The 15,432-nt window shown below is 45.6% G+C and overlaps 3 protein-coding genes across 3 annotated transcripts in view; all 3 read left to right on the plus strand.

Moving 5' to 3' along the window:
• The window catches only part of LOC143182998 (uncharacterized), a 35,406-nt gene extending 28,735 nt beyond the window's left edge, over positions 1–6,671 (plus strand). Inside the window, exons 4-9 of the mRNA XM_076384357.1 lie at positions 2,609–2,676; positions 3,557–3,671; positions 4,401–4,569; positions 4,652–4,794; positions 5,140–5,270; positions 6,323–6,671. Coding sequence (XP_076240472.1) covers positions 2,609–2,676; positions 3,557–3,671; positions 4,401–4,569; positions 4,652–4,794; positions 5,140–5,270; positions 6,323–6,671 — 975 coding nt within the window. The remainder of the gene's footprint in view (positions 1–2,608; positions 2,677–3,556; positions 3,672–4,400; positions 4,570–4,651; positions 4,795–5,139; positions 5,271–6,322) is intronic.
• Positions 1,401–2,255, plus strand: LOC143183532 (uncharacterized). The gene is made up of 3 exons (XM_076385084.1): positions 1,401–1,523; positions 1,716–2,040; positions 2,127–2,255. The coding sequence occupies exons 1-3, from the start codon at positions 1,476–1,478 to the stop codon at positions 2,150–2,152; spliced, it is 399 nt and encodes a 132-aa protein (XP_076241199.1). The 5' UTR covers positions 1,401–1,475; the 3' UTR covers positions 2,153–2,255.
• A 5,582-nt stretch (positions 6,672–12,253) lies between the features above and the next one.
• Positions 12,254–15,101, plus strand: LOC143182817 (alkaline phosphatase). The gene is made up of 8 exons (XM_076384068.1): positions 12,254–12,390; positions 12,774–12,976; positions 13,047–13,239; positions 13,308–13,471; positions 13,551–13,898; positions 13,963–14,161; positions 14,224–14,442; positions 14,519–15,101. Exons 1-8 carry the CDS (start codon positions 12,315–12,317, stop codon positions 14,746–14,748), a joined length of 1,632 nt encoding a protein of 543 aa, XP_076240183.1. The 5' UTR covers positions 12,254–12,314; the 3' UTR covers positions 14,749–15,101.
• The last annotated feature ends 331 nt before the right edge of the window (positions 15,102–15,432 follow it).

The following is a 15,432-nucleotide window of genomic DNA, read 5'->3' on the forward strand; positions in this document are numbered from 1 at the left end:
CAGACAGAAAAAAAACGTCTGATTATTTTAAAACACGGGTGGCTATTTTTGCAAGACTGAACAATGAAAAAGGTAAAAACGTTGGATACGTTGACCTAGAAACCCTCGACGCGTATTAATACAGTGTAAAGAGTGGCTGTACAGAGAATTTTCGACGAGCCAGGCGGTTGCAGAGGCCTTTCTGTTCGAAAGACAGCCGCTGGCCCGGAAAAGTTGCAATTTCCGAGCGAATGGCTCGCTCAATGGGTCGCGAAAGTCGATTAACGAGGCTGACAAAGCGACCGCCAGCGACCCTGCGACTCCTGACGTGCTCGTCCACCCTCGGCGTACTATTAATATTTCGATCAAGCCGACGCTTAATTCGGTTACGTCGATTACCGCCGACGCTCGGCCCTGCAGCGTTCGTCACACGCGACACACTCGGCGCTCGTGGACGCCTGAAACGCGAGCTGCTTCCGGGCTGCGTTATCAATGCCCGATTCGAGCTTTAATCACCTTAATGACGCGCACTTTCAATCAAACCGACCGTCCAGCTATTTCTGTCCCTGTCCTCTGGGTATAGAAAGCTTCCGCTTGAAAGGGAACGAAAATAGACGATACTGGGGAAAAAAAAGTTTGAAAAGATACCTATTTTTTCCCGAGGAGCTCGTTCTATGCGGAGGGCAAAAGTAATCGATGTTTTGACATTTTCAAAGTTCGTCGAAATGTTTGCGTGGTTTTCACTGTGAGAGAACAAAAGTTGAAATATGAATATGCACAGAAGTCGTGGATCAGTAACGCGTCTTAAATAAACTTTAATGACGAATAAAGTACATGTAATTACAAAAAAGAGGAATTTGTAGTTCCTTAAAATTGTGCTTGCAAAATCTTCAACTTGATTATTCAGAATTCTGAGAATTACTTAACAGAGTGGGTGGAATATCACCTTAAAGCGACATGATTTATTCACGAGCAGAAAAATGAAAACATTACGTAACTGTAATGACCAGCGACAGAGGCATCCTCGACTATTGTTGTCGCCGACCAAATTGGTTTCCCCTGAACGATAAAGATCGCGAGTATTAAGTTGGAATTAGATACACAATTGGATGGGCGATAACGCTGAAATTGTCGCAAGAAAGACGTCGCAATCTCTGGCTCGGTAATTTTCTTGTGACTGCGATTGAACGATATTTTTACATGGTGCAACGCCAACGTGCTCCGAACGCATTCGCTACTTCCGCCGCGGTTCGTGACAGAAGAGACAAAAAACAAGAAGAATAAATATCCTGCGTGGAAAACAATGGGACTCGATATAGATCGAAATCGGATAATCACGCTAGGAGATCACTTCCTTTTCGAGTTCTTTTCGCGTGCGACATGTGTCTGCCCTATACTGTCCGTTTCCACTTCCCCTTCCGCAACGACCAGCGTCCAGTATTTATTCCGCCGCTGTGTGACCGAGGAGAACAGTGTTAAGTGAAAAACCGATCATCATGAAGCGTCTACTTCTCAGCGTCGGCGTCCTCGGCCTCTTGCTCGCAGTAAGCAGATCACCATATTTGTTTCTAAATTCTCTCCACGGAGAGACAGCTACTGGTCCAACCGATTTCCATTCGGTCCTCGTTTTCACACTCTCCCTTTCGAGATGGAAACCAGGACCGCAACTGGAAGTCCAGAGTTGAACCAAAACTGTCGCTAGACACCAGCTAAGGTCTGCTTGAAATCGATTCGAGGTCGTCAGTGCCTCATCGGAATCCAGTTACTCCTCTATCCCTGACGAGACGAGCTTAAGGGAGAAGCGCAGCCCGCAAGGACCCCCATGTCCTCCACTTCCTCCAGGTGCAACACCGCCACCAGGAGCTCCACCATGCACGCCCCCAGATATGAGCCAAATGAATTCCAGAAGGAGGAGATTTGCCCAAAGTGGCCAAGAAGGGGGTGGCCCTGGAGGTAGTTTGAGTGGTATGGCTGAGGGCTTTGGACAGGCAATGGGTCAGGCAGCAGGGCAGGCGGGTCGGGCTTTCGGTGACATGGCTAAAACCGCGGGCAATTTCATGGGTGAATATGATTCTAGATTTTAGATATTATGTAAATGGTTGTACGAGATGAGAGGTTCAAACTAAATAGGGTAAATTTTTCTTTAGGTTCAAATATGCCTAGTACGGGATAAAGGAACAGCTAACGGCTCCTAGGTTAAGATATTGTTACGAATAATTATTGTTCTTTGTAGTTTGTTAATGTTGGAAAGACAAAATAAATTTACTGGCAGAGGATGATAGAATGACTTGTATCCCTTTCATCCCGAAACTAAGAGATTATTCCCGTTGCGCAATCCAATCAAAACTGCACCTCTACGCTCGGATCCTCATTTGGGTTATGTAAACCATCCCCTTTGAGAGGCGCGAGCGTCGAAAAATGTCTGTTCAACTCTGGAAAATTTCTGCTGACCAGCCAGAAACTTCCAAAGAGAATTCGTTGGAGTTTACCTCTGACCTTATCACTGATCCACCATCCGTGAAACGCCCCCTCTCTCTAGAACTCATTGCGAACCCTACTCCGAATCAGTAGAATTAGCACTTGTTACCGGGATACGGTTTCAATTGTCGTTCGTCTTTTTTTCTTGCAGTGCGTGATTTGCGTGAACGCCAGAGCCACGATGCAAACGGCCCCGTGTGGCCACCGAGTGGTTTGCAGGTAAAACAATGGAAATGAGTAACATTGTTTATGCGAGACTTTGCGTTTATAACATTATTTTGAGTTTACAATATCTTTGTAATATGTTTTTCAACATTTTCATTAATTAACGCTTGAGCTTTTGTCTGCACCGCAGATATGACACGCAATATAGTTTGTATTTACGAATAATTACAGTCATTAGATGTGACCTTTTTTTGTTGTACGTATAATTAGACAGGTAATGATACTTTACATTGTTACAAACACGATGAAATAATACTTATGTCGTAATTTGTGAACTCCATTCAGTAACTAAAGTTTTCAATACGCTGTTCATTAACCAAAGATTTAATCTCTATTATGGCAAAATTAGATAAAAATGTTCAACAACGTTTCTTTTTTATCCCAGATACACCCATATTTTTTAAATGACTTATACCATTTTCGCTGTATTTGGTGTACTGTGAGAAATCGGAAAATAAACTACTTTATGGAAAGATAGTTAAGATTCGTATACAATTATACATACAATGTGCTTCAATTTAGTTAATCTTCATATTTTCTTAGATAAATCACTGTTAGAGCAATGTAAATACTTATCTCTACAATTCATGCACAATTAAATGAACATTAACAAAAATTTGTTTGACCCAACCACACCGAGAGCACATTTCGTCATAGTTAGCGAAACATAGCCTCACAGACTCTGACAATTCCACAATTTCCTTTGCACTCTCCCTCCGAGGAAGTGATCGAACGATCACATCTTCCGAGATCTGCTGTCCACCAATCTCAGTCTGCATGCGCAAGACCTCCACTTTGCTTCCTCGAGTGTCCCCCGAGACCAGCGACTATGCGATCCGATTTTCAGAACATTCGTTGCACTTTTGCTCCACAGGCGCTGCTTCGTAAAAACGATCCAAATGGCCGTCTCGCAGAGGCTTCTGCCGCTGAGATGCGTCATATGCAGAGCAAAGATCCTGCGTCTGAAGCAGACCCTCATTCCGCGGGACGTAAGTAGCGCGAATAATTACGCGACATGGACTTTCAGCGTCCAAGCCAGCTGCTTTCGGTGTCTTTCGTCGACCTACATGCATTCACGTCCCCTTCCCTCCCATTCACCCCCAAAGAACCCTTTCCCCAGCTTCTGTCACCTCGTTTCGACGTCATCGAGACACTTCCAAGAACCAGGCCCGCCTCTAATCGTTCCCCCATTCCTTGAGAATTTTTCCCTAAACTACAGGCGACGATAACACGGCGCGCCCAGCGGTTTCAACCGATTTGATCGCGGCAACGTGAAATTGCCGGTAATTGGAGCGGGCTTGAAAAGCTCTCGTGGCCTTTCAGCGAATCTGAATGCCGCGTCGGCCGACACATGACCATTCGCAACGGTTTTCATAAATACCCAGTCGCCGTGAATGCGTTCTGTGCCTGCTCTTTCCGCGCGCCCCGCAATTAATCTCGCGAAAATTCGACGGGGTTGAAGAGCAAACGACCCGTGAATAATTCGCTCGCCTCGATATGCCTCGATATGCCTCCACTCCCCCACTTTGCTTTTTGTTCTCTTGTTCGTGCATTTTCGATAAAAAACCCTCGAGGCGATTCGACGCCACTTTGAACGCGAGACGTCCGTTCCTATCGGTCGACGCGATGTGTCAGCATCCCTTAGGTCGCGAGGTCGACAAGAAAGCTCCACCAGTTCTGTCAGGTCTGTCATGGTTTCGGTGTTTCGTTTCCCGCAGTACTCGATGTCAGGGAAGTCCTGGGTCCTGCCACAGAGCGCGTCAGAGTACAATATGGGCACAGGTGTCTCTGTTGGGGTGTCTGGACCTGGCGGCAGGTGGGTCGCAGGAAGCGTGCCAGCCTCTGCCTCCCTGTATTCCATGGCCAGTGGCTCGTCCTCGATATCTGGTTCGTAGAAGATACTAGAGAATGATACTCTGACAGAGTTTCTTAAAAGGCAGCTTCTGGAATGGTACTGTTGCCGTTTCAGGAGTGTCTTCCGTATCTTCCTCGAGTTCGTCTTCGGCGAGTAGCACAGGGAGTTCCAACCTTGGCAAACCCATGAGGGTGAGGCAGCCTTCTGGCGCGACTCTGAGACGTTCGCAGACGCAGTCCATGAAAATGAGGATTCAGGTCTGTTGCATGGGAATGAATACCTCGTACCTGTGTATAGTGTAGAGATGAGAGAAAGTCAAAGGAGACAGTGCAGGGACAAAAAAGTTAGTTCGCTGACCCTGCATGGTCCTGTCTGTTTCCTGTCTCGAAATTGGGGATGAATTCCTAATATCATGAGTATGAGAATACACATAAGCTGGATTATAGAAGCAGAACAATTGGATGGTGTATCAGAATCGAGAAAAGGTTGGCCATAAGAAGCCAATTATACTTCTTGTGCTTGATTTCTCATCTCTGCATAGAACCTAGTTAATTTGGTTAACATAAGTGGCTAACTTTGTACGCTTCGCCGTCGACCAATAGGAGTACCAGGATCCTGTCCAGCAAGTTACCGAGGAGGAAGAGGTCATGAGGGAAAACAGGGAACGTAGATTGCCACCGATCAAAGAGTTTCAGAGGGACTATCGCGCTGGGAAAGCCTCCACGAGGATACGGTAATGCCTACGTTTTCGTGTTAATGGAAATTTTACACAGACACGACAGACACAGAGATGCAACGAGTGAAGATAGTGTTGCAATTTTGGGGAAGATTGAAGTAGATTGAATAGAAGAAAACTTGGTCTGCTATCTGCTACGTTACTCATTTATGAGATACTTACTTTCTTTTTTTCTATGGAAGCAATTATAGATGATTGACTAGAAGTTTTAATAGAAACTACTACGAATAGAGTAGAATAATGAGAAGGATAGGAAAAATTCAATGAGAACTGATTCTAAAATTAAGATCACTGTGTATGTCCTGAAGAATTTATGTCAAATCTAACGTGGAAGTTAGCATGACAAGTGATCCCCAGCTTGCATCTAGACGTACTTAATTTAGGAATAATGCATACATCTACATATGACACAGGAATCTATACACCCACATATGTGGCACAAGAATCTATAAACCTACATATGTGACACAAGGGTACCTGGAACTTGTTTAAAAGCTACTTTTACAGATTATACTATATTTTCAAACAATATATTGCTAATTTTATATTCGGATAACACGTTTACTGCATTTGCAGCTCATAATTAATGGACGTATTTCATGTGCAAGAGATTAATTTCGAAACGCTACACTTAACATTTTAATTATAATTTAAGCTTTTGGTTGTTACATGTATCCACGTGAAACAAGTTTGCCAGAGTTTGATAATGTCATTGTAACCATGGAAAATGAATATTCAACGATACTCCTTTGCTAATTATAATGAAATTTTGCAGGTTTGCAAAATAGGTGTAGTGGCACTTCTCTGGCCATCATCATAATATTCATTAATCTATACAATATTCTAGGGTAGTGCCATTAATATCAAATTTTTTATTCGCATTCCTACTCCTGATCGAACTCAAACCAAACACAAAGAACATTCAAGCCACCCACCTAGGTACAAATACTCTCACCAGCAACTCGAACACAAGAAAAGGGTTTTCCTAACTCCTTCTGAATCCTCACTAAAACTTATCACATGATGTGCTCCCAATTTCTGCCGCACAGATGTGCTCAAAAGATCGTGACCCAACTAGAGACGTCACCAAGTCCAAGAGGCTCGTCCAGCGGGGCCACGTCGACGTCCTCGTCGTTGGCAAGGTCGTCGACGAAGAGGCCGCAACCGGCCCCGAAGCTGTCGGTGGTTCAAGAGATCCAGAAGTCGAAGAAAGAGAAGGAGAGGGAAAAAGAGAGGGAGAAAGCAGAGAAGGCCCGTCAAAAGGAGGAGGAGAAGGCTGAGAAGACCAGGCAGAAGGAGGCGAAGAAGCTAGCCAAGGAGGAGAAGAAGAGGGCCAAGAAGGAGGCAAAAGCGAGGCGAAAGGAGGCCGAGGAAGCCCTCCTCAGGGAAGAAAAGTAGTCTTCTGTCGAGTAGGAACAACAAGTAGATGTTCAGAGCGATCAATAAGGTATTCCAAAAGCCTGGACGACTCTCGATCCCGATGGGACGAAGGATTTTGAATACACTTGATCTCACCGCGCACGGGTTCCTTCGAGGCGAGTCGCAAGCTCGGTTATCCTTCAAAAATCAAACACTCGCGCGCGTTTTGTAATCCTTTCGAGATCCTAGTAGCTCCCTTCCCCCGCGCCGTGGGGTCCCTTTGATTCCGTGGAATCGGGGCGCACGGCCGCCATTTTCGTTGAGAAACTAGCCTTTCCTTTTTAGAAGTGAAAGGACCCATTCGTTGCCTCCGTTGACGAACACTCTAGGCTAAGGCGTTTTAACGTTTTATAAAAGGGCGAGCAACGCGCTTGCGACGCGTCTCGAACCAGCAGCGAGCCCGTGGCGCGCGAACGTATAGCGGCGATAGAGAAGTTATACCTAAGAAAACCTAGAAGCGGCCAAACTTAGCAACCTGTCATATCGAGTTATCGCGGACTAATAATACTAATCGATAGGAAAGACTCGAGAGCGTAGCGCTACGTTGCTATTCATTTGATTATCGTGTATAATCTCTACCCCTAACCCTCTTTAGTCCTCGAGAGTTTCCATTTCGGTAGGAACCACGGAGACGTTTCGTCGTTACTTTTTTATAGGTCAGTCGGTTCGTACTTAATCATGTCTGTCGTTTTGGTGCAAGGGAAACGGGGCGATCCTAGACCTATTTTTCGACTCTGCTTCACAGACAATACTTGGACGTAGCTTGATCCGCAGCTGATTATCACCGAGTCCCCTAAACGCGAGCAACCCCTTACTTTCCACCTGAGTCAGGATAACCCATCGTTCTTCAAATTTCATTCTTCATCCCTTAAATAAAGGAAAATACACTTTGAATTAAGGGAATCAAAAATCCATCTTCTATGGTAGTATTCATCTCTATTCGAGATGATGAGTTCGACTTTGTCTAAGAGACGTTCCTTTGCCTTTCATTCCCATTCCTTTCACCCCCTCCTCCCGTAAGTGTACTACGCGCGAAGGTAGAGTTCGTACACGAAGGTAGCCTAATCGAAGAAGCTTTCGAGTACGGCGGGATAGTACCAAGGCGACGTCTTTGATAATCCTGAATATATTAGTGCTCTGTGAGTCGACTCATTTATTCCTCTTTTATCTCTCTCGAGACAGAAAGCTTGATTAATCGACTTTTTGCAGAACTATTACCCCTTCGCCATCCGTTAGCCCTAGTCCTACCCTAGACGCCTCTGAAAACGGTTGCCCGATCGAGGAGCGTGGAGCATGCAAACACGCAGAAAGTGAGAACGCGTGCAGAGGAGTGCAAGGCTCGCTTGCGAAGAAAACGGGCTGAATGATTTCACGAGTATACGATTAACGATAGTCCTCCCTGAAACTGTGCCCCCCGAGTCCCTTTTTCAATCCCTCGGCCCCGTGAGCGACGCTGGATAAAAAAAAATCTTAGCTCGGTAGTATAAACGTTTGATCAATATTTTATATTATTAGACCAACTGTCGGTACTTCGTCTTTCAGAAGGGTTATTTTGAACGCTCCTCGGCGGCCAGCGTCGCTCGTGAGCCAGCTCGAGCAGCCAAAAATCAAAAGCAATTTTTTTACGCGCGACAATTACGTAGAGACGGATATCAAAAGATTAGAGAGGGAACGAAGGGGCAGAAGAAACACGGACGCGAGGAAGAGGGATTCTGTGAACAATATCTCGCGATTTCTCACTTATTTTCTTTCCGAAGCTCCAACCAAACCCCAGCTTGCTCCTAACCCCCCGTTTGCGTGTATCTCTGTTCGAAACGCTCGTCGTTCGTCCTCCTCCAATTTGACCTAATTTACGCACTGCCGCTGATATTTATTTTTTAACGATCAGAGATAAGGGGAGAAAGAGAGTAACGTTGTCGAAGGTCGCGTCGTGTTTCGAGGGTCGAGCAGAAACCACAGCTCGAGGAGTCCTCGACGGTGTCGTGGAGGCGTTCTGATCTGTTCCCTTCGATTTCGAATCGTTCCGTAGTGTGTAGCCCAGGGGTGCTTCTCTCGCGAGTGCACGGTGTCGAGAAAGTCTCCGATTCCTCTGTATTTCGAAGGAGCTCGTCACCAGGGTTGCCACACAAATTCCCTCCTAGAGCATAGGAAGGAAAATTGGGAGGTGGAGACAGAAATACCAGCTGTCCTCTTGGAACAGGTCTAGGCTTTAAATCGGAGCAAGATTTTAGCAATACAATCCATACAGTAGGACACCTCTTATTTCTTCTCCTACTTCCCAAAATCCCTCACTATACCCAAGAATGGAATTCGTATGGCAAGCCTGCTCGTCACGTCGGTTTTCGCAGAATGGAACCCTCTCGCCCCTTGGGGCAGTTTCAGTTTCCCCGCGGTGCGTTCGACGGAACGCGACGAAGAGGCTGGACAGGACGATCTTTGTTGTGTCCGAAGACAACATCGCGCACATATCAGTAGCAATTAGTACGTTTTAATTGGCGTCCTCGCCTCGGCTTCGTCCACCAGCGAACGTATCGATCCCATCCCACCCCCGCGGCCCTCAGCGGAAGGGGCACGAGGATCCTGGCTGTCGAAGTTGATTCGACGACGCTGCCAATTAGCGTGTAACGTAGACTGTCAATTATTACCTGTTACATTAGTTTCGTCAGGGACGAGTTCACCCACGTCTCACGAGGAAAACGTCATCGTGAGCTGACGATTCTCTGTGACTGCGCGGGGCTGTTCGAGGAACTGTCAGAGGCAAACTGCCACCCCGCGTCTCGGCGTTCCGATTCTCTCGAGCTGACTCGGTTAAGAGGGGCTCCGAACATTTCTGCGAACCTTCGAAATCTGTCGGGTCGTGGCGAACCTGGCTTCATGGAGCGTGTTTTCTACTAAAAATAGAACGGCCAGGGTTCAAGAGGAGCCAAGGATTTGTTTGAGAATCGCTCGAGGGTCGCTCTCGATGCTCGAGCACAGTCGAACCCTGACTGAGCGGAGGGATGAAAGAGTTCGAAGGGGAACGTCAAGAGAATCTTCACGCGTGCGTGAGCCGAACGACTTCGAATCATTTCGTTGCATTCGCGAGACTTTCTCGAATCTAACAGCGAAGGAGAGAGAAAAGGGGTGTAGAAGTAGGAAAGGGGAGAGAGGAGAAAGAACCGAATATCGGAGAGGAAATTATAGAGAGAGTGAGGGAGAGAGTGGGAGAGAGTGAGAGTGAGGGAGCGAGAGATGTGTCGAGTGTTTTCTGCCACCGTAAAGTCAATTTTATCGTGTACGTATGTATATGTATCGTCGCGCGCCAGTCGATGAGAATGAATATTTTCGACGAGATTCGCGAAACGCTGGCGAATATCTGTGGCCTACTTGGCCAGGAGCTTAAGAACGAACGAGAGACGCGAAGAAATAAACAGACTTGAAGCTTTCGTGGCTAGCGTTGCTGCTACCGCTACTATCCGATCGCAGGAACTTAGCTGTGAAAAGAATCAAGAATCCACAGTCTCTAAAGCCTCGTACGCACTTGAAGGAAGTCCCCAAAGTGCAATTTCCTTGCTCAGCACACTCTGGTATTTCGTAGAACGATCGACAATCGATACTCTAGCGTTGCAGTTCGGAACATGCAGGTTTTGTCACAGGATACATTTATAGTTTTGCATTTAGGGGACTTTCTGACAAGTATATGTAAGGCTTAAACAGAAGTGCTTTAAGAAGGAAAAAGGTAACCTTGGTGATCAATTTCTTGCGATTGGACTGTATCCTAGATTTCTGGATATTGCTTGTGTCTCTACTAACAATATTATAGCGTCCCTGATGCTATTTTCACGAGGATTCGACGATAACATCACCAGTCTCTAGATATCTCAAGTGCAAACATTAAGAAGACAAAAATTAAGAAAAGCCCAGCTCTGACGCAGTATCCATATCTTAGGAAATCTCAATCGGTAGCAGCAGCATTGTCATCGAGAAAATAAGAAGACAGTCCAGGATACGGTACCAAAATTCCCATGTCAAAACTATAAAAAGAAAAGATTGATTGCGCGGCTATGAGCGAGGGAAGACCGTCTACAGAGAAGAAAACGGAAACTAAGATACCAAAGACACAAACTGTTGGCAATAATACGCAACTTAAGGGTGACGAAGAGAGTAGCTGAAGGGTGATGAGCGCGACGCGTGTACCGCGCCTCATGCGTGCAGAGGACAACTTTATTGTACTTTATCGTATAAGAGAGATTTGTAGAGAGTTTATAAATTAGGCCAATTGTCACAGCGAGAGTTCTACGATAGCGATGTTTTTTTCCCAAATAGAGTCGTGGTCGGCTGTTTCCGCTACTCGAGGCCAAGGTCTCGTCTCCCTCGACTCTTTTACCTCTCCTATTCCTAATCTCTGTCTCTCACTTTTCATTGCATGCTGCTAGGGAACGAAATCGTAGATCTTGGTCAGGTAAGGGAAGCTGAACGCTGAAGACGATGCAGCGACCTCGAACAGCCGAAACAGCTGGCCGCAGCTATAGGCACAAAGGATCGTGTCGCGTTCCAGCGTAATACTCGCGTAACGATTGCCGCGATAAGTTTGTACGATCGTCTGATAACGAGCAATCGATAAGAAGACTCGAGGGCGAAACGTACTCGCAGTGTATGGAACAATTTCGTTTAGTTTGCGCGACGAGATCCCGTCGCGCAGCTCCCAATTGGCCACAGGTAGATTCATCCGACTACTCAAGTCTTCGTTTCCATTTCGAGAAAGGAACTAAATTTTTTTAACAGCGAGAAAGTGTATCGACTGTATACTGAACCGAAGCGTGACGAAGAATGTACCATATCGAAGGCTTCGAGCGCTGAGAAGCCTGTTCCCCGTTGCAAAATCAAAATTTACAAGCCTATATTCTATATTATTGATAAGTAAGTTCCGTGGCGATTACGGATCCCTAGGCATGCTAGGACAATGGTTCGATAACATGGTGGAACTGGGCTTCTCCTTGCGAATCCTTCGAGCATGAGATTCTGAGGAAGAACAAGAAGCGAGAGTATCTCGGGAAGAAATTGCCGCCACGAAAACGCGCGTTCGAGGCGGCTCCAGACAGCGAGAAGGCGCGAAGGACCTGAACGGTTGATTTTATCGAGTCTATTTTATAGTAGTTTCGTTTGAAGTCGAACGCCTGGCGGGAGGAAGAAAATCTTTGATGAGAAAATTGTATTACGCGATGTGTTACGATCTGTACGAACAGACAGTGAATATGAAGAAAAATCAAATAAAACGTTACAGTGAATGTTAGCTAAACCAACTCGATCTATTCGTACTACCTGCCCAATTATTAGTGAACAATATTTCAGATCACTCATCATATAATTTCTTTATGGAATAAATATTCAAACATTTTATATTTTTATTTGAATACGTATGAACTTTTCCCGCCATTTATAAGAATGGACTCAGCGATAGTGCAGAACCCTTTGCTATCGATTCAATATGGTCTCCGTTATAGGGAGCGTTAAAAGCTGGCATAGGCAGCATTAGCAAAGCTCTAGTCTTCTTTCAGTAGTGAAAGAACTTCTTTCATGAGGCGTTACTAACATCTACTCCAGACGACACCCAAGGGATATCGATAAAGAGTCACGAAGAACATGTTAGAAATGAGGCTTTTCGCATTATTCCTTGGCTATCTCCTGACTGGAATTGCCAGCGGCACGATTAAGGAAGGTATATCAAATTCATCGACTCCATGCATGTCTCGTGATCGTCAGCGACTCTCTGCAATCATCAACGAAACTGTGAACGTCCTCTGACGATAATGTAGCGTCAAGATTCTCTATCCTCTGTGGTGTCAATTTCCTTCCTACTTTCTCGTGCATTACTGTCATCAAGAACATGCAGAATTTCATCGTTTCTTTAAAAACGAGGCAAATATGGTTTCCAGGAAAGAATAGCTAGACTACTAGCCTAAGCCTCGACCATAGTTTCTTATCTCTTCTTGTTTCGATATCTGTACTCATTAATTATCTCATTACGCAATACACAGTAAGTTCTTTCTACGCAAAGTACCATGGGTCCCTCAGAGGATCTTCTAATTCTTCACTGCGTAGACCGTAAGCACTGGCATGAATTAGCAAATCTGGAGCTAGAGGAGGCCCTGTCATACAAGTGGAATACGAACAGGGCCAAAAACGTGATCATCTTCGTGGGTGACGGCATGAGCCCTGACACCATAACCGCCAGCAGGATCTACCGAGGTGGCGAGACCAGCCGCTTAGCCTGGGAGAGGTTTCCTCATATAGGGATACTTAAGGTTCTATCACGATCTTCTTACCAAAACAATTGTTAAACCTTGCTAATGTGGGTACGCCGTTGAACGGTAGACATACAACACCAACAAGCAAGTGCCAGACTCAGCGTCCACAGCAACCGCGCTGTTTGGCGGCGTGAAGACTAATTACGAGGTGGTCGGCGTTGACGTGAACGTACCGCTTGCTGATTGTGCCGCCAGCTTGAATACCGACTACCACGTGGACTCGATCATTTCGTGGGCTCAGGCAGTCGGTAAAGACACAGGTCAGCGAGGCGCCAGTCGATATGGATACGAATATCCGCGGGAATTTTAAAATCCCCTCACCTTGCAGGGTTTGTGACGACTACCAGGGTGACTCACGCCACCCCCGCGCCTTTGTACGCGCACAGCGCGGACAGGAGGTGGGAATGCGAGTCAAAAATGCCCAAGAGCGCCGCTGGCTGCAAGGACATAGCGAGGCAATTGGTGGAGGACCTGCCTGGGAGAAATATCAAGGCAAGGCGATGCTCTTTGGTTGTTCAAGGGTATGGAAATGACGAAGGAAGGTGAAGTTAATTTGGAAGATTCTATTTAGGTGATCATGGGAGGAGGCAGACAAGTAATGAAGTCTAACGCGACAGCTGGGGAGTCGGACCCTATAGACACTTGGGCATGTTACAGGCAGGATGGTAGAGACTTGATTGACGAGTGGAAACGAGATAAAGCTTCTAGGAAATTGTCCTTTAGTGTTGTTGAAAATAATGAACAGTTGTCCAAAGTGGACACGGATAAGGTAGACTACTTGCTGGGTATCTTTGCTAATGGTCATATCAGCATGGATTGGAACAGGACTGAGGGTCCTGAAGGGCAACCGAGTCTCGAGGAAATGACAGTCACTGCCTTGAAGATCTTACAAAGATCCAAGCACGGATATCTCCTAGTGGTATGATATCTTATTTAAAACAAAGAAGAATCTATGATCGAAACGTACTGACTGTTATTTTCAGGTCGAGGGGGGGCTCATTGACTTCGCTCATCATCGAGGTCACGCCGCTCAGGCGTTACGGGAAACTGTCAGGTTCTCAGATGCTATTAATGCAACCTTGAAAATGATTAACACCGACGATACCTTAATTATCGTAACGAGTGACCATACACACTCGATGAGCTTCAACGGATACAGTGATAGAGGCTCCCACATTCTGGGTACGACATTATGCGCCATCAGAGCGACTCTGAAACGAGTTAATGACAGTAAACGATTACAGGGGTCGCTCAAAAGTCGAGGATAGACAAGATCCCCTACACCACACTGACTTACAGCACTGGCGGTCCAAACAATAAAGCGTACACTATAAAAAATAATTCTACAGTCAGGATGGACCCTTCTACACAGAACACGACAGAGTTCACGTACAGTCAGCAGGCTGCTATTATCACCGACGAGGCTTATCACGGTGGCGGTGACGTAGCTATCTATGCAATAGGTATGGGCAATGAGTCACAGCCATCGTCAATTATCGCAATGATGGCTAAGTTATCGGCTAAATATTCATTTTCCAGGTCCCTTCGCTCATCTATTTCACAGCGTACATGAACAGAGCTACGTAGCACGCGTTATAGCGTACGCAGCTAATATAGGACCGGGTACAGTTCATGCATCCACACGTGCAAGTAGTGCTGGAACACATGAACTGAATGTCCTGCTTTATGGCTGCTTATATTGCAGTTTATTTCTGGTGGTTCTGTTTGATCATTGGTATAAATCTTCAGAATTCTACGCGGTGTATTGACAGAAATACCAAGTCCTCGTGTAAGTAACATTTATTTTAAAAAAGCGATGCATTACATGTGCTTATCGTATTTAAGTAATTGGGACAGCGAATGGCTGTGAAAAATACACTTGGATCTACTTCATCACAGACTTTAGCCTAACTTGTTCAGTGGACACACCAAGTCTTTTGAAGAACCATACAATTCTCTCCCTCCCATTCACTCTTTTCCACTCTCATTCTTTCTTCAATGATATAGAGAATAAACATATTTTCTCATAGTATATATTCTTTCTTCTTTTACTGGACTTATCTTTCCTATCCATTTCCCTTCTCTCTCTCCCCCTATTTCTCACTCTATTTCTCTCTCTCCATCTCGCTCATGTGTACAAACAAGTTAAAACAATTCTCAGTCTTCTGCAGAGGATAAGGTGTATTGCGATCTACACTCTAGACACAAATTGCACCTACACATTGCATCCTCAGTTTCGTAAACGGCGCTAGAGTAAGAAGTAATTCTCGGAATTACATTTGCAAAAATAAGAACGTTGCGATTCTGCTGGCGTTTGTAAGTATCCGCGCAGTCTCGAGCCCGCACCTTGAGTCACGTTCGCGCCTCATCGTTATCAATCTCGTAACAAACAGTAAAAAAAAAGGAAACAAAACGAGCCGTAACAATGACCGCGCGCTATTGCTGTTCAGCGA

The sequence above is a fragment of the Calliopsis andreniformis genome, chromosome 9 (assembly GCF_051401765.1).
Source record: "Calliopsis andreniformis isolate RMS-2024a chromosome 9, iyCalAndr_principal, whole genome shotgun sequence".
In the NCBI taxonomy this organism is placed as follows: domain Eukaryota; kingdom Metazoa; phylum Arthropoda; class Insecta; order Hymenoptera; family Andrenidae; genus Calliopsis; species Calliopsis andreniformis.

What these genes read in the sequence shown, in the direction of transcription:
- LOC143183532 (XM_076385084.1), top strand. Translation starts at nt 1,476, where the DNA reads ATGAAGCGTCTACTTCTCAGCGTCGGCGTCCTCGGCCTCTTGCTCGCA. An exon ending in TCCTCGGCCTCTTGCTCGCA is followed by an intron (nt 1,524 to 1,715) that starts GTAAGCAGATCA and finishes AATCGATTCGAG; the next exon opens with GTCGTCAGTGCCTCATCGGA. An exon ending in AACCGCGGGCAATTTCATGG is followed by an intron (nt 2,041 to 2,126) that starts GTGAATATGATT and finishes ATTTTTCTTTAG; the next exon opens with GTTCAAATATGCCTAGTACG.
- LOC143182817 (XM_076384068.1), top strand. Translation starts at nt 12,315, where the DNA reads ATGTTAGAAATGAGGCTTTTCGCATTATTCCTTGGCTATCTCCTGACT. An exon ending in GGCAGTCGGTAAAGACACAG is followed by an intron (nt 13,240 to 13,307) that starts GTCAGCGAGGCG and finishes CTCACCTTGCAG; the next exon opens with GGTTTGTGACGACTACCAGG. An exon ending in TGCCTGGGAGAAATATCAAG is followed by an intron (nt 13,472 to 13,550) that starts GCAAGGCGATGC and finishes GATTCTATTTAG; the next exon opens with GTGATCATGGGAGGAGGCAG.